At 42.9% G+C, this 18,928-nt stretch overlaps 1 protein-coding gene across 4 annotated transcripts in view; it reads left to right on the plus strand.

Moving 5' to 3' along the window:
• The window catches only part of pak1 (p21 protein (Cdc42/Rac)-activated kinase 1), a 228,122-nt gene that overhangs the window by 163,381 nt on the left and 45,813 nt on the right, over window positions 1–18,928 (plus strand). For all 4 annotated transcript variants that reach the window (XM_060826298.1, XM_060826297.1, XM_060826299.1 and 1 more), the window contains 2 exons: window positions 9,289–9,389; window positions 17,207–17,354. In XM_060826298.1, coding sequence (XP_060682281.1) covers window positions 9,289–9,389; window positions 17,207–17,354 — 249 coding nt within the window. The remainder of the gene's footprint in view (window positions 1–9,288; window positions 9,390–17,206; window positions 17,355–18,928) is intronic.

Genomic DNA, 18,928 nt, shown 5'->3' on the forward strand with positions numbered 1-18,928 from the left:
AGCAATGACATGATGACCTTAATAATCTTTCTTTAGTGGTCTTACTTGAGTGATAAATATTGGCCAAACACCAGGGAAATTATCCTTGCTATTCTTCAGATGATGTCTTTGGATCTGTAGACTGGAAGAATGGAACCTGTCTCCCTTGGAAGCATGAACCTTAAACTCCTGCTTCATTGTCAATATGGAGCACAGGGATGCAGTGACCATTTGCTTTGTAAGGCTTTCAGGAACCTGGAGCCACTTTGTGATGATGTCATGGAGTTGCAGATTACTGAGCAAGTATAACATGGGTGGAGTTGGAACATGCTAGAAAGACACAAATGAGACTGTTTGGAAGAAACACAGAGTACATAGATGGGAGCATATAAAGGAAGATAGACTTGCAAGACAAGAAGATTGAAACAAAATCTGAAGACTGTCCCCAACTTTGCCTTCTGTTCAAACCAGTCTGCCCTGAACCCAAAATTGGAATATGGCATCAAACTACATAGTCAGAGTTTGTGACCAAACATTTTTTAAAAATTGACATAAAGGACAGTGATCAGACCAGACAAAAGCTGCACTGCTGTGTAGAAAATAAAGCAAAGGTCCATGCTATTGGGTGAACTGTGCTGAAGTGTCACCGACAAAGAAACAGGTGAAAGTTAGATACACTGAAGAACACTTTGGCAAATAGTTATCTTCAGGCAAAATCACTAAAACAGATGAGTTGGTTGTTTCTGTTTGTGGGACTTTGTTTTGTCATCACTGCATTTCCAGCATTAGTAAAACCATGGTCGTCTTGGAGAACTGTAGGACTATTTCTGACATTACAATGGTGACTACATTCCAATAAACTTAATTGACAATAAAGCTCTTTTTGTATTGCAATAATGAAACCTTTTTAAAAATTTCCTTGGATCTGAGTTGAATATAAGAGTTTGAATTCTAACCAATCCTGAAAAGGGTGTTTTGAGAATCCTGAACAAAAACTTTACATTGCAGGAGGGGCATGCACAGTTGATGTTATAGCACAGACTTCACTCTGAGACCTGAAGAGATGCTGTACAGAGTCAGCACTGCACATAGGTGCAAGCTAGGACCAAGTCGAGGTTAATTTTAAATCTCCTCAATCGACGTGAATATCACCAAGGTCACCTTTTGAGACCTCAGCAAAAAGAGAATTCTTGAAATGTAAAAGGTTTTTAAAGATACTTTTCAGTTGTGCAATTTGCCATTCCATAAAGTGTCATGTGAATTCTAATAATGCCACTGCAGGAGCTGTGGAGGAGATATAAGATGAACTTTGTCCTAACTTTGTCTCCGTTGTTTCTATTTATAATTTCTGTAATTAAAATGGAGTTGAATGGTGGCACCTTCTACACATTTCCATAAATACAATGACAATAAATTGCAATTCTACTCCATTGTATGACTCAAGTACAAATGTTCTGTGCAAATGACACCATCTAGTGGCAGTCATTGTGTTTCAGAGCAATGTGTTTCAAGTGCCATACAATTTCCCAAGAACCATTCTGAGACAGAAATAAAAAGGCTTGTTCAGGTGGTGGGGGAGGATGGAAGTTGAAATTAAAATGTTAATTTATGGTTTCAAGATTACAGGGTAATTTTTTTTTTCCTCCCATAATCAATGATTGAAAATGTAAGTATGTAATGTCAGATGAGGACAGCATAAGATTGGGCCTTCTGTCAACAACTTGTAATTATGTAGTGCCCCAGAAAAGCCCCAAAAGCAACTCACTAGAACTTTTTTTTTAAATTCACATTTGGGATGTGGTGGCACGGCTGACACTTCTTGCCCGTTCCTAATTGCCTTTGAAATAAAAACAAAGTGATAGAGAAACTCAGCGGTTTAGCAGCATCTGTGCCAAGGCTAACAATTCAATCTGACTGAAAAAGTTGCAAGGCTATTTCAAGTGGTAGTTAAAAGTCACCATTGCTGTGGGAATGGGGTGACATGTCGTTCACTCCAAGCAAGGATGTCTGCTTTCAGTCTTCAAGGAAAGGAATTTTGCAACAAATGATGGTTTCATGGTCATTGTTACTGAGAGAATTAGTTTCATTTTCTGGATTCCCCAGTAAGGTTACCACACCTAAACTACTGTAAGCTCATAAGATGCAGGAGGAGAAGTAGGATATTCAGCCCACTGAGTTTGCTCTGTCATTCAGAGATCACGATGTGGAGGTGCCAGTGTTTGGCTACAATCAACAAAGTCAAAAATCAACACAACACCAGGTTATTGTGATTTCAAATAAACCTGTTGGACTATAACCTGGTGTCGAGTGACTTTTGAATCGAAGGTCATGGGTAATCATCAACTCCGCTAGCCTGCCTGATTCCCCAAGGGATTAGAAATCTTCCTCATCTACTTAATGGCACAGTCTCAATAGTCCTCTATGGGAAATAATTCGACAGATTCATTGCACTTAGAAGAAATTATTCCTCATTTCAGCCTTAACTGTGTTAGCCCGACTCTGTGATTATGTCTTCTAGTCCCAGATTCTCCCACAAGGTGAAACCACTTCTCAGCATCTACCCTGTCATCATGATCAAACAATTTCTCACCAGGTTTGTTTGATTAATGAGGTAATTTTAAGGAGTGACCATGGAAAAGAAAGAGAGAGCGCTTAAGAAAGAAATCACAGAACCCTGAGGCATGAACAGCTGAGAGCATTCCTGCCCAGTCATGACAATTACTGCAAGAACTGAAGGAGCACAAACAGAATTATGGATCTATAAGAAGCAGTTATGAAGAGAATTGGAAAAAAAATTGTTTAGAAGTGAACTGTTGGGTCTCTGTGCTGAAAATATCAGGACGTATCGGCCTTTAGGGGGTGTTGTGCAGAGCGAGAGCGAGCCCTGCCTCCCAAGCAATGGCAGCGAGAGTCGGCTCCTCAGAGACCGCAAGCCCAGAGCGGAGGAAAGCGACCCTTCAAGAGCTCACAAAGGCAGAGAGTGTGGGCACAGCAGCAAGAGAAATGGCACCAGAACTCTGATTTCAATGTTGGTGGGCCAAGCAGCGCAAGATGCGAGGCGGTGTTGGCAGCACCGGCTTTCAAGAAGGTGGCTGTGGCAAGGTGGCCTCTGTGGTTGGCGGAGAAGGTGGCATCTGGGGTCGGACATTAGGCTCTAGCCACGACTATGCAGTAGGCCGGTTTGGGCACTCCTGGCAGATTGACATAAGCAGTGGTAGGATCAGCGATGGGGCTGTAGACCCAGTGTGGCCCTCCTTGAATGCAGGAGCGGTGACGGTGTCCCCAGAGTGGGGCTCCTGGAATAGATTGTGATGTGGGAGGGTCTTGCTGGGCCTGAAGCCCATTGTGAAGACCCGCCACCCCACCCCTGATATTGAACAGAGCACAAGAAGAGGGGAAAAACTCTATTTTCAGTCAAATTCTAGTTATATCTTCATATCGTCTGTAACTCTAAAAATGGCGCCGGATATTGGTGATCTCTTACACTTTTGGCTATTTATTTGTTAAATACAAGTGACAATAAATCAATTCAATCCAACATGACTCTTGTCAGTTAGCAGCAGGATTGGAAGTCAGGCAGAAAGTTTTCACATGGAGGCTTGTGTGAATGGATTATAAATTTTAATGGTGCAGTTCTAAAAAGTAAACAACAAAGAACCTGGGTCTTGCGGTTTATATGCAGCCCTTTGAAGGTGACGGAGTGTATAGAGAGTAACTATCAATGCACATGTAATTCTGGACTTTGTATGTAGAGATCAAAAGATATTTGGAGACGGTGGCAATTACTTCAAAGGTTACAAAATGAGTCCGTATGTAGTGGTTCATGTCATCCATTACCTGAGCATTTTTGCTTCTATCTTCCGTAAGATTCTGGGTCTTTCCAAAATCTCTAACCAGACAGACATGAACGAAGGAACCTGGCAAAACATAGGGAATAGATGGATTTCCTCAAACCGGTGTAATGCAGAACCCTGGTATGCCCAAACAGAGGACTGCATCCAGTTGTGGTCACCACATTTTAAGAACGATGTAGAGGCCTTTGAGAGTGTGCAGAGAAGATTTCACAGAATGGTTCTAGCATGAAACATTTTAGTTACAAATTAAGTTTAAAAGCTGAGCCTGTTCCTTGGGGCATAGGAGACTGAGGGGAGATTTGACAGGCATTCCCATTAATTTGGTGAAAGGACTAGGGCAGGACTTTAAGGGAGAAGTGAAGCAGAACTTTATGTAGTGAGTAGTAATGACCTGTGTTCAAGAATGGTAGAAGAAGCAATATCAATGATAGCGAGTTTTGAGGAGATTTGAGGCTCAGGTTGAGGTGTTGGATGTAGGTTTGCTCGCTCAGCTGGAAGGTTCATTTCCAGATGTTTCGTCACCCTACTAGGTAACAACTTCAGTGGGCCTCAGGCGAAACACTGCTGATAATCCCTGCATTCTATTTATATGTTTGAGTTTTTTTTAGATTGGTGACGTCATTTCCGGTGGTGATGTCACTTCCTGTTCTTTTTCTCAGGGGGTGGTAGATGAGGTCTAACTCTGTGTTTGTTGATAGAGTTCCAGTTGGAATGCCACATATCGTTTTTGTGGCTAGTTGGTGTTCATGTATCCTGGTGGCTAGTTTTCTGCCTGTTTGTCTAATGTAGTGTTTGTTACAGTCCTTGCACGATTTTTTTGTAAATGACAATAGTTTAGGGTCTCTCAGGTTCATTAGCTGCTGTTTTAGTGTATTGGTGGGTTTGTGGGCTACCATGATGTCATGGGGTCTGAGTGGTCTGGCAGTCATTTCCAAGATGTCTTTGATGTAGGGGAGAGCGGCTAGGATTTCTGGTCGTGTTTTGTCTGCTTGTTTGGGTTTGTTGCTGGGAAATCGGTGGACTGTGTTCATTGGGTACCCATTTCTTTTGAATACAAACATTGCATTGGACAAACAGGGAGAAAACTATCCACCAGGATACATGAACACCAACTAGCCACAAAAACGACATGACCCTCTCTCACTAGTATCCTCACATACGGATGAGGAAGGACACCACTTCAACTGGGGCAACACATCCATCCTAGGACAAGCCAAACAAAGACACACACAAGAATTCCTAGAAGCATGGCATTCCAACCAGAACTCTATCAACAAACCCATCGAGTGAGACCCCATCTACAACCCCCTGAGAAAAAAAGGAAGTGACATCACTGCTGGAAATGACATCACCAACCCAAAGAAACCCAAACATATAAATAAAAAGCAGGACTAATCAGCACTCCTTCACCTGAGGCCCACTGAAGATGTTTCCTAGTGGGGTGATGAAACATCTGGAAATGAACCTTCCAGCTCAGCGAGCAAACCTACAGCCAAGATATCAATAATTTTTTTTAAAAATTGATCAGCATGAGGACAAGAAGCTCAGAGAGTAGAGACAGAAGCAAAATAGAATTGGTAGGATAGCTTGACAGAGAGCCAGCATAGACTTAACGGTGGTATTCTGTGACTTGATGTGTATTCTGTGATTTAATTACTCTATCTCCTACACTGCTATACAAAGTTCGTACAACAGTTTATTTGATCAAAGAAATATTTGCAGTTATACATTTATTTATCTTTTGTGACTTAAAAGCACCTTGCAATCAGTGAAATTTAAGTAGATGTTGTACAACACTTTCTAGGTGAAGTGGTCTGCTGGTGGTTTCTATTAATCTCAGATTCACCAGCTCCAAAACTTATTAATAGACTATTTTGATACTACTAACATTTTTCTGCTCACTCCTGTTGTCTCCATGGGGACTGCCCATGAGAGGGTGAAGCAGAACGAAGTGAACATAATTGAAGCTTAAAGTACACCTACGTTACTGGCTCCTCCATAAATCTCTTTCACCCACTGTCAGGCTCACAACTTAAAGTTCATTTTCCTTGGCGTCATCCATACTTCATGCTCAGAAAATTATTAACAGAGTGGGAGAGAGGCCAAGGTTCTATGGTGAATCTTGCAGGAAGCACTTTCACCTAAGTTAGACTGTGGAGGTTTGACCCTTGCTCCAGAAGTAGACAGTAGCACTGTGCAGTATTGAGGAAATGCACAAGGTCACAGGAGTTAGCGTTCGATGAGAGGTTGCACTAGGTCAGCCTGATCGTACAGCTCATTTGGATGTTGAACATTCCAATCGTCCTTCACAGCATAGGAAAGATGTGGATGCTTTGGAGAGGGTTCAGAGGAGGTTTACCAGGATGCTGCCTGGAATGGAGGGTTTATCTTACGAAGAGAAGTTGACTGAGCTTGGACTTTTTTCACTGGAAAAAAGAAGAAAGAGAGGGGACCTAATTGAGGTGTACAAGATAATGAGAGGCATAAATAGAGTTGATAGTCAGAAACTTTTTCCCAGGGCAGAAATTGTTAACACGAGGGGTCATAGTTTTAAGCTGTTTGACAGAAAGTATAGCAGGGATGTCAGAGGCGAGTTCTTTATGCAGAGAGTTGAGAGAGCATGGAATGCGCTGCCAGCAGCAGTTGTGGAAGCGAGATCATTGGGGATATTTAAGAGACTGCTGGACATGCATTTGGTCACAGACATTTGAGGGTTCATATATTAGGTTTTCCTCAAATGAGGATCAGTGGTCGGCACAACATTGTGGGCTGAAGGGCCTGTTCTGTGCTGTACTGTTCTATGTTCTAATAGTAGGAGGTTCTCCCGTCGTCCACGCTGTAATCCATTTGGGAACAAAATCATCAAAACAGTTTAATGAGCCTAACTGCTTATTGTGGGGTCTTGCTGTGATAAATAACTACTGCCCTGCCAAGTTTATACAATGACTTGAAAGCAGTACAGAGGTGCCTTGAAGTATTTGTGCTGTATAAATGCACTTTATTCTCCCTTTACATTTGCCTCATTATTTCCTCTTGGGTTTTTCATATTTGCTCCTCTTCCCTTTATTTCTCACTTGATGGCTATATTCACAATTACATGCTTACCGTTTCTGCACCTTTTTGACACCTTTTTTCTTTTTTGTTCACTCTCTTGCTTTCTTACTCCTCCTTTCCTCTTTTCCTCCCCCCTTCCCAGTTTCCCCCTTCTCCTCTTTCCCTCCTTCCCACTTCTTTTTCCTCAAGCCCTCCCCCTTTTCTATCCTCCTTCCTCTCCCTCACCTCCCCGCCTCCTCCCCATCACCAACTCTCTTTCCCACTCCCCTTCCTGCCTCCCCATTCCCCTCCACTTTCTGTACCCTCCAGTCAATAATTATTAAAATCCATGTCACCAGGAGTGGAAAAACATTAATTATCAGCGGTAAGGATATTCAGCAGGAAAGGTGAAGAGTAATCCAAGTTAAGGCATACAAACTGTTCAGAGTTTTGACTAAATACATTTGATAATGTTCTGTCCATTAATGAGGCTCCTCTCGCTCATGGCTGACCATGGGTTGCATCCTTATTGTTCAGGCTTTCTGCTTTCCTGAAGCAACGTCGTTTGTGACTGAACAGACCAATGCTGGAGTGCAGGTCCCCGGTTGTGACTGAACAGACCAATGCTGGAGTGCAGGTCCCCGGTTGTGCCTGAACAGACCAATGCTGGAGTGCAGGTCCCCGGTTGTGCCTGAACAGACCAATGCTGGAGTGCAGGTCCCCGGTTGCAGAGATCACATCTGTGTGTGGTCGTTGATCTGCTAGAACTGCTGCACTCCTTCCCTCGTGCCCATCCACTGGTACTGAGTCAGTAGCTAGTGGGTACAAATTGAAGATTTATGAATGAACTAAATGGATTCTGAACACATGGAAAACTCAACCAGAAATGATGATGGAAGCACAATTCATAAAAGGCTTCTAAAAAATAAACAGTTGACTATTTGGTAATTTGCCATCACAGGCCTGGAAAGCCAGTTGTGTGCTGTGTTGTACAATTGTCTGATTCTGGGATGTGAGAGAGATTTGGGCAGCACGGTGGCACAGTGGTTAGCACTGCTGCCTCACAGCGCCAGGGACCTGGGTTCAATTCCCGCCTCAGGCGACTGACTGTGTGGAGTTTGCACATTCTCCCCGTTTCTGCGTGGGTTTCCTCCGGGTGCTCCGGTTTCCTCCCACAGTCCAAAGATGTGCGGGGCAGGTGAATTGGCCATGCTAAATTGCCTGTAGTGTTAGGTAAGGGGTATATGTAGGGGTATGGGTGGGTTGCGCTTCGGCGGGTCGGTGTGGACTTGTTGGGCTGAAGGGCCTGTTTCCACACTAAGTAATCTAAAAAAAAATCTAGATATAAAGGACGCTCATGATATATAGTAAACAGAGTTGCATAACGTTTACAGCTGGAACTGAACTGGCAAATCCCAAGTGTGAGTTGTCCAATCAAGAGCCCAGTCCTCGGGGATTGTTGAACAAAAACATCATCACAGTTGAGCATCAAGCTGAGCCTGTGATGAACTGCGATAGATGGCATCTGGATCATTTTACTCCTGGCCCTCTTTTCATTGCTTTATGTTCTTATATTATTGCTTCTTGTATTTCTCCCTTGATCTGCTCATAGGATTTTTGAATATTTTCTCCTTTGGGAAGACCTTGATGCTGCTGAAGCTAGTCCAGCTTTCTAAGCATCAGCAAAAGGCCTCTGTTTGAACCTAATCATTTGAACAGAAGATTTTTCACCATTGCTGAGAGTTCTGGGCTTTGCCTGTTGTGTTCTACCTGCTTTCTCTCCAGTACTGTAAGGATAATACTGGGAGGAGGGACGATGACTGCAAAGGTATCAGATGTGGGAGATTGTTGACCTGCAGTTGTAAGGGTATGATCCTCGTGCAACCCCAGCCATTTGTGGGAAAGTGGTAAGCCCAAACTTCAAAGATTGAAAGTTCATTAACACTAACACTAGGTGAACACTATACAGTTAATAGAACCATGCGCTTTTATTTGTCCGGAATTTACATTCTCCAACTTTTCAAAAGCTATGTCGGGGGTGGAGAGCCATTATACCATCAGAGAAAATTGCTGAAGCTGTTTACGTGACAGTGGTGTAATTGAGTGAGTGCATTTTAAGAGGGCTTAAACATCATGAGTCATGACTCTTGTCATGATTAATTTAATTTCTGTTGCTGTCCAGTTAACTGCAGTGATCATAAAACTTTGATGCCTGCTGGCTTTCCTCTGTAGTGCAGTCTATAAATTGCTGCACTTTTCTGTTATGTTGCTCTCATTCTTTTATTGCTCACTGTTTTGGAGGTTGCATTTCTGACTGCCCCTTTTACGTTAAAAGCCTGTCCAGTTTTTGATGATTTTTTCCATTTAAGATGTTTCCCCTGCCGCTGTTCATATCATTCACAAATAATCTCTCTGCTGACAGCCAACAGGAAAAAAGAACGGGAACGACCAGAAATCTCACTGCCCTCTGATTTTGAGCACACAATACATGTTGGATTCGATGCTGTCACAGGGGAGTTCACAGTAAGTAATTGTACACTTTATAATGGATGGGGGTAAGGGAAGAAACAGCCAAAATTTCAGTGTCTTAATGTGAAGTTTAATTTGCAGATAATAAGTAACGTAAACTTGATAGTATTGGATAGGTCCATGTTGGATTTGTGCTCCATGTGAACTGTGTCCCCTTTACTTGATCTTACATAATCAATTTATTCTTCTATTCCTTTCTCTTGACTCGTCTCAACCTAGTAGAGTACGAGACAGGCAAAGCTTGTTCTTCCATCTGTTTCCACAGCTCGTTTCTCCTGAAACAATTTACTGGCCAGTTGCCAGAGGTTGTACTGAGTTAAGCCAGTCCTCGTCGAGTATGGTTGGCCAGGTGACTCATTTTTGCGTATTGGATGTTTACAAGTTGATAACCATATTATGAACTGGCATTCTGGGGGTTGGTTAGCTCAGTTGGCTGCAGGCTGTTTTGCAATGCAAAGTGGCAGCAACAATGCAGACAAATGGGACTGTTTCAGTTTAGGAAAACTGGTCAACATGGACGAGTTGGGCTGAAGGGTCTGTTTCCGTGCTGTATGACTAACAGTCGGATCAATTCCCACACAGCTGAGGTCACGTGGCAGGCTCGGCCTTCTCAGCCTTGTTTGAGTCTCAGGTCAGACTCGCCACCAGTTCTCTCTCTAACAAGAGAATAGCCTATGGTCCTCTGAGAGGAGGCAGCTTTCACTTTGATCACATTCTGGATTAGAATTTGAACCCAGAGTTTCTGGCTCTGAGAAAGATCAGCTATGCATGGCAACACACAGCCTCCTTTTTGTACCTATTTAGTTTCCCCTGAAATGAATTGTAATTCTGTCACAACTACTTAGCGTGGTAGCTCGTTTCTACAAAGTAGAAAAAGAAAAATGAATCAAAGTAAGTGGGTATGTTGTGAAGACCAAGACAGAGCAGCGTCTGTGTTTGGACTGTAGCCAAATGGATGCCTGCGGGCAGCAATACTTACCCTGAGTGAGTATCATAAGACCACACGCTGTGGGAGCAGAAGTAGACCATTTGATGAGATCATGGCAGATCTGATAATCTTCACCTCCACTGTCCTGCCTTATCCCCATGACACTTGCTGATTAAAAATCTATCTATCTCAGCTTTGCTTTTAATTAATGACACAGCCTCTGATGCCTCTGTGGTGAAGAATTCTCCACCCTCTCAGAAAAAGCTCCTCCTCAACTCTGTCCTAACTGGATGATGCTTTGAAGTTTATGCCCTCTGGTCCTACGTTCTCCAAAATGGGAAAACCACTTCTCCACTTTAACCCTGTCAAGCCCCCTAAGAATTTTGTGTTTGCAAAAGGTTGCCTCTCATTCTCCCAAACTGAAGTGAGTATGAACCCAACCTGTTCAACCTGTCCTCATAAGAAAATCCCTCCATATCAGATATCAGGTAAAACTTCTCTGGACTGCCTCCAATATCAATTTACCATTCCCTCAATGACAGGACCAAAACTGTTTGTTTTATTTCAGGTGTGCTCTGACTAGTGCCTAGTATAGATTTAGCAAGAACTCCATTTCTTCATTCCTTGCGAAGTGACAGCCAATGGTCCATTTCCTGTCCCTTACAGTTGTCTATCTTCAATGCTAGTTTTTTTTTGTTATTCATTCATGAGGGTCCCCAAATGCCTCTGTACTCGGACATTATGAGCTGGAGTGAGAGTTGGAGATCCTCCACGTTGTAAGAGAGTGCAAAATGTCTCACCCGTGCTCCACACCTCAGTGACACCTTGTGACAAGATACTGATTCAGTAGAAGGTTGCTGGGTGTGTGTTTTTGGAGAATATCATGAACAAGGATCTGTACTGAGGAACTGGGCCTGGAGGATTATAGCCTCTGGATTATTAACTGAGCCACCTGCAAATTGTGGGACGGATTAAGAAAGTGAGCATGACATGAGGTGTGAGAGGGATTTGGGTTTATAGACCATGTGGTGAAAATGGTAGCACATACAACTCCAGGTCAGAAAGCAGCATGTGCAAACCATCATTGTGGCCACGGTTTTTTTCAATATATTACACTTCCAGAGTTGATCACATTAATCTCCCCAGGTACTACGACCAGGCTTTGCATTTCTGGGACTTCCAATCCAGCCTCTTCAGAAATGCGGGCTGTATTCTTCATCTTAATGGGGGTCGGGGAAGACAAATCATGGCTATTTTTACAGCCCTGGCTTCCTGGTAAGCCTTCATTCAGTTGACTAAAATAACTGCACAGAGGCTGGTATCCTGTCAACAAGTCATCCTTTATTTACATGTGCACAGTACATAGGCTGTGGCCAGCCAGCTCACAGTCAGTCCTCGAAGTGAGGAGATTCTGAATCCCTGTTCCTTTTTCTTTAATTTAATTTAACTTATTCTTCTAATCAACCTATTCAAAGATGCTATTACACAGCTCTGGAGCAGGTGGGACTTGAGCCCAGGTGTCTCAGTTCTGCACCACAGAACTACCCATCCTTGTTTATATATTTTTTTTTCTTTTGCCCCTTACCCCTGCACTACTGCCTGACTGCAGTAGTGCTTATTTTTCCCCAGCACCACCCCTTGTTTATGTACTTTTTTCCCCCACCACCAGGAAGAAAGGAAACACCCTAGTGGCTAGTGACAAGCAATGTCCTCCTCACCCTTTTAAAAAAAATTTTTTACATTTTTTTTCCCTAACTCCACGGATGCTGGTATCCTGTCACCAAGTCATCCTTCATTTACATGTACATGGTACTTGACACTGGGTCCAGCTCCCTCAGAGCCAGCTCTGACTGACCAGAACCTCTGACACTCCTCTTTATTTCATTTTTCTTTTTTTTTCACCCCTTTTTACCCCCACACTCCCGCCTAACTGCGGTAGTGCTTATCTTTTCCCCAGCACCCATGTTGTGTGCAGGTGTGAGACACCGTGAAAGACACAAGGTGCACAAATCTTTATTCAGTTTCCACCACCAGGAAGAAAGGAAACACCCGGGTGGCCAGTGACAAGCAGTGCCCTTCACACCCCTTTTTTCTTTTTTTTCTTTTTTTATCTTTTCTTTTTTTTAAAATTTTTTTTTTCTTTACTGCTGCACTACCGTCTAATTGCGGTAGTGCTTATTTTTTCCCCAGCACCCATGTTGTGTGTGTGCAGGTGTGAGACACCGTGAGAGAGACACAGTGCACAAATCTTTATTTAATTTCCACCACCAGGAAAAGTAGGAAAACACCCGAGTGGCCTGTGACAAGCAGTGCCCTTCACATCAAAGGGCAATGCTGTGTGATCAAAACAGTGAAGGGGAGGGCAAGGACTAAATCAAAATACTCACCCCTTTTTTTTTTCTTTTTTGGGAGATACTCCTGTTTATTTTTTTTTGGAATTAACCCCCACAATACCGCCTAACTGCGGTAGTGTTTATTATTTTTAACCCCAGCACCCATGGTGTGTGTGTGTGCAGCTGTGAGACACAGTGAGAGACATAAAGTGCACGAATCTTTTATTTTTTTTTCTTCTGTGACGAGCAGTGCCCTTCACATGAAAGGGCAATGCTGTGTGAACATTCCTATTTATTTATTTATTTATTTATTTATTTTTCTCTCTCTTCTTTTGTGTGTGCAGGTGTGAGGCACAGTAAGAGACACAGGTGTACAAATCTTTATTTAATTTCCACCACCAGGAAAAGTAGGAAAACACCCGAGTGGCCTGTGACAAGCAGTGCCCTTCACATCAAAGGGCAATGCTGTGTGATCAAAACAGTGAAGGGGAGGGCAAGGACTAAATCAAAATACTCACCCCTTTTTTTAATTGGTGTGCCAGGGCTCCCTGATTTGGTCCAGATTAACAACCCCAATCAAGGATTTCATATTCAATCAGATCCACCTGGTTTCAATCGCTACACTTACACACTCAAAAAGCTTTGGGTAATTTAAATAGCTCTGTGTTTGTGAATGAATGTGGGTGGATAGTTGGATAAGTTGGTAGCAGGATAGGGTGGCCTGGCCTGTTTCAGAGGTGGTTGTGAGGTATGTGGATGTTAGTTGTATAGTTACCCTGCCTTTGAGCATGATTTTAATACAATTCACATTTTCTGGAAGTCAGTGCTTTGGGACTTCCAAGTGGTTTCAACACATTTCTTTTGAGGATGTGTTGGTTGTCAGTTATTCAGATCTGGACCAGTGTTTCCTTGGTAAAAATTGTGATGGCTTAAGAGACTTTGGGTGGGAAGTGGGAGGTATATTCTATTGATGAGTAGAATGTGATGTAAAGGTATGGAAAATAACAAAAGTTAATTAAAAGGTGGCATTTGTATGGAGAGGGCTGGAATACTAGGAATTAGAAACCATGCTTCAGCTGTGTGTGGAAAAGATAACATTGATTTTTCAGAGGAGCTAGTGTATAATTTACCACAGTGATATCTGGGTTGTAAGTCTTAAACTGTGAGGAAAAGTTACCTACATTTGTGGAATTTAGAGGGTTATGGTGTGATTTTGTCAGTTCAACATCATGGAATTCCATGCAAAACAACACTGTGTGTCCCTACACCCCATGGGCTGTGGCACTTTACCACTGTGTTGCCAAGGATAGTTGGCAATGGGATGGCCTACCAGTGAAGCCCACATCATTTGAATTAATTTTTAAAAATGTTTTAATTTTGAAGCTGTTAAGAAGGACAGATATGGCAGACAGGAATTATTTTCATTGATTGGAGTGTCTGCGACTGGGTGTCAAGCAATTGGTCAAATATTTCAAGACTGAAATTAGGAAACCTTTCGACACACACTTTTTGGTAGAAGTTTGCAAGTTTTCTACAAGTGTTAATTGATACTAGGCCAATTACTGAGAATTGTGAACGCAGCCCAGTCCATCACGCAAACCAGCCTTCCTTCCACCCACTCCTACACTTCCTGCTGCCTTGGGAAGGCAGCTAATATAATCAAAGACCCTTCCCACTTCAGTTATACTCTCTTCCACTCTCTCTCCCATCGGGCAGAAGATATAAAGGTTTGAAAACACATACCAACAGATTTAAGAACAGCTTTTTCATTGCTGTAATCAAAATAATGAACAACCGTCTCTTAAAGTTGATTTTTCTCTGCGCCTTCTCTTTAGCTGGAACACTATATTCTGCGTTCAGTTCTATTACCCTGATGTACTTAGGTAAAGCATGATTGACCTGCTTAGCATCCAAACAAATATTTTCCACTGTATCTTGGTACATGTGACAATAATAAAGCAAATCAAAAGTTGCTAAATTTAAATGGTTATTGACATTTTCAATGAACTAAAGACACCAAGGGCAAAAGTGGATATATAAGAGTAAGGGAACAGATTCGTTATTGTCTCAATGAATGACCAAACAGGCTTTGGATACTAAATGGCTTACTTTCTTTAAAATTTTAAAGGTTGTATCAGGTCATTCCTCAGTCTATTTTTTTTTTCCCCCTGAGAGAAAAGAGCCCCAACCTGTTCAAAACTTGCTGATCATTGTAGTTACTTTAAGCAAACTGTTAAGGCACATGTCCAGGATATATAGTCATAGGGATGTACAGCACGGAAACAGACCCTTCGGTCCAACCCGTCCATGCCGACCAGAAATCCTAACCCAATCTAGTCCCACCTGTCAGCACCCAGCCTGTATCCCTCCAAACCCTTCCTATTCATATACCCATCCAAATGCCTCTTAAATGTTGCAATTGTATCAGCCTTCACCACTTCCTCTGGCAGCTCATTCCATACATGTACCACCCTCTGAGTGAAAAGTTGTCTCATAGTTTTTTTTATATATCTTTCCCCTCTCATCCTAAAACTAAGCCCTCTAGTTCTGGACTCCCCAACCCCAGGGAAAAGACTTTGCCTACTTACCCTATCCATAATTTTGTAAACCTCTATAAGGTCACCCTTCGGCCTCTGACGCTCCAGGGAAAACAGCCCCAGCCTGTTCAGCCTCTCCCTATAGCTCGAATCCTCCAACCCTGGCAACATCCTGAACCCTTTTCAAGTTTCACAACATCTTTCCGATAGGAAGGAGACCAGAATTGCACGCAATACTCCAACAGTGGCCTAACCAATGTCCTGTACAGCAGCAACATGACCTCCCAACTTCTGTACTCAATACTCTTGACCAATAAAGGAAAGCATACAAAACGCTGCCTTCACTATCCTATCCTATGTGGGGACTTGAGCCCATGTCTACTGTTTCAGAGATAGGGACACTACCACTGATCTACGAGAGTCTTTTTCCCTTATCATCATTATCTCTGATCTGATATCGTCCTGCTAGTACACCACCCCTCTCACCTCCATCCAGGGTCCCAAACAGTCCCTCCAGGTGAGACAGAGATTCACCTGTCTCTCCTCTAGTTTACTGCATCAGGTGCTTCCAGTATGGTCTTCTCTACATCGGGGAGACTGAATGTGAACTCCGGGAATGGTTCACCAAGCATCGCAGCTGGGTCCACATGGGCTGATTGGACTTCCCAATCACCGCCTGTTTCAATTCGCCCAACCACTCCCTTTCCAACATGACCATCCTTGGCCGTCTCCATTACTAAAACAAACCACAGCTCCTATTGGCAGAACAACACGTTATCTTCTGCCTGGGAACCAGACAGCCCAGAGGGCTGAACATTGAGTTCTCCAATTTCAAATAACCTCCCTCCTCATCCCCTGCCCCTCCCTCCTCTCTTCCACTGCTTCCTGCCACCAATTGATTGTGCCATTAACCGACCAGGTCTTGCCCTCTACGTGTCTTCACCTATCCCCACTTCTCCCACCCTGCTCCCACATCCCCTTTTATCTGCAACTCCCCCCACACTCACCCCCGATCCTGAAGAAGGGTTATGCCTGAAACATCAACTTTTGTACCTCCTGATGCTGCCTGGCGTGCTATGTTCTTCAGTCTCCTGCCTATCTACTTTCGATTCCAGCATCTGCAGTTTTTCTGTCTCCATCATCCTAATAAGACCAGTCCTGTGAATATTTTAGTTTTATAAAATAACACAGCTAAAAAAGGCTCGTGTTGAAAATGGTGAAAAAAGTTTAGAACAGCTGTCAGAGTTCTTCACACAATGTGTTATCATTGCTTGGAATCTGTAACTGTGAAGGGGTTGAATTATGTGATAGGTCACCTTCATTGCAGAATCCCTACAGTATGGAAACAGCCCATTTGGCCCAACAAGTCCGCACCGACCCTCAAAAGAGTAACCCACCCATGCTCATTCCCTAGACTCTATATTTCCTCTGACTAATGCACCTAACCTGCACATCCCTGAACACTACGGGCAATTTAGCATTGCCAATTCACCTAACCTGCACATCTTTGGACTGTGGAAGGAAACCCATGCAGATGCAGGGAGAATGTCTCTGTGGAGTTTGCACAGTTGCCCGAGGCTGGAATCGAACCTGGGTCCCTGGTGCTGGGAGGCAGCAGTGCTAACCAATGAGCCACCGTGCTACCCCAAGAACCCTATTTGAGCTTATTCAGTAAATCACTGAACCACAGTTGGTTCAGTCTCTGATCTGTGATGAGTGAATACATGTCCATATTTCAGTGGGGATTTTTAACTGATGCCTGCTCTTAGGTTATTGCAAGGAAATTGGGCAGAATTTTGTCATCGGTTATTGCAATCCAGTGGATTCTTGTTGGGCGTTGATGTTGGAGGTCCAGCACAATATTGAGTCCAAAAGGTTTTGAAGAAAATTAGTAACAGACTGATGAAATTTGCTGCTGCTGCTATAAATTTTTCACATAATCCTGAGTGGATCTTAGAATTAAATTTACTCTTTTCTTTTGTCTCTTTTTTTTTTCCCCCACCTCCATCCCAGGGCATGCCAGAGCAATGGGCTCGGTTACTACAGACATCAAATATCACCAAATTAGAGCAGAAAAAGAATCCACAAGCAGTGTTGGATGTTTTGAAATTCTACGATTCAAAAGAAACTTCAAATAGTCAAAAATATATGAGCTTCACAGGTAAGAGGCAATTTAATTTTTTTTTTCATTCTAGTTTTCTTAATGTCTCTTTACCTTTCCTCCTCCTCCCATGCAGCAAGACAAGATGGTCTGGGTTGTAACCTGACCTACAACTGTTGTTCATTGACTTGCAAGATGTAGGTGGTGATGGACTCTTAGTGGAATGTGGCACTGACGGCCAGGTTTCTGGTACAGAGACTAGTTCTATCATTGGTGGGGCGAGGAGCCGGTGCAGGAGCAAAGGATTCATATTTTTGGAATCTCTTCTGGGGTAAAAGCGACCTTTTATAAGAAGGACTGATTTGCACCTGAATTGGAAGGGGACTAATGTCCTGGTGGGGAGATTTGCTAGAGCTGCTTGGGAGGATTTAAACTAGTAAGGTGGGGCCGGTGGGAGGTAGTGAGGAATGCGATCAGTCTGAGACTGGTACAGTCGGGGAAAGGAGTAAATAAAATAGTCAGGGCAGGCAGAAACAAAGCAGAGAATGAGATAGGACTGATAAATTAAACTGCATTTATTTAAATGCAAGAGGCCCAACAGGTAAGGCAGATGAAGTGAGGACATGGTTAGGAACCTGGTACTGGGATATCTTAGCAATTACAGAAACATGGTTCAGGGATGGACAGGACTGGCAGTTTAATGTTCAAGGGTATATATGGTGTGGGTGATGGTGGCAAGAGAGGAGGGTGAGTGACATTTTTGATGAGGGATAACACTATGGCTGTATTTAAGGGGGCTATTCCTGTGATTACTCACTGGGAAGTTATTTGGGTGGAACTGAGAAATAAAAAAGGGATGATCACCTTATTGGGATTGTAGACCCCCAATAGTCAGTGGGAAATTGAGAAACAAATTTGTCAGGAGATTTCAGTTATCTATAAGAATAATAGGGTTGTTACGGTAGGGGATTTCAATTTTCCAAATATAGACTGGGACCGCCGTAGTGTTAAGAGTGTAGATGGAGAGGAATTTAAGTGTGTACAGGAAACTTTTCTGATTCAGTATGTGGATGTACCTACTAGAGGAGGTACAAAACCTGACCTACTCTTGGGAAAGATTGCTTGGCAAGTGACTGAGGTGTCAGTGGGGGAGCACTTTTGGGCCAGCAACCATAATTCTATTGATTTTTAAAATAGTGATTGAAAAGGATAAGCTGGAACTAAAAGTTTTAAAAAGTATTAGCGTTCTAAATTGGAGGAAGGCCAATTTTGACTGTGTTAGGCAAGAACTCTCAAAAGGAGAAAGTGAGCACTGCAGATGGTGGAGATCAGAGCTGAAAATGTGTTGCTAGAAAAGCGCAGCAGATCAGGTAGCATTCAAGGAGCAGGAGAGTCGACGTTTCGGGCATGAGCCCTTCTTCAGGAATTCCTGAAGAAGAACTTTCAAAAGTTGACTGGGAGCAGATGTTTGCAGGTAAAGGGATGACTGGAAAATGGGAAGCCTTCAAAAATGAGATAGCGAGAGTCCAGAAACAGTGTGTTCCTGTTATAGTGAAGGACAAGGCTAGTAGGTGTAGGGAATGTTGGATGACCAAAGTAATTGAGATTCTAGTCAAGAATAAGAAAAGAACAAA

This window comes from Hemiscyllium ocellatum, chromosome 6 (assembly GCF_020745735.1).
Source record: "Hemiscyllium ocellatum isolate sHemOce1 chromosome 6, sHemOce1.pat.X.cur, whole genome shotgun sequence".
Taxonomy (NCBI): domain Eukaryota; kingdom Metazoa; phylum Chordata; class Chondrichthyes; order Orectolobiformes; family Hemiscylliidae; genus Hemiscyllium; species Hemiscyllium ocellatum.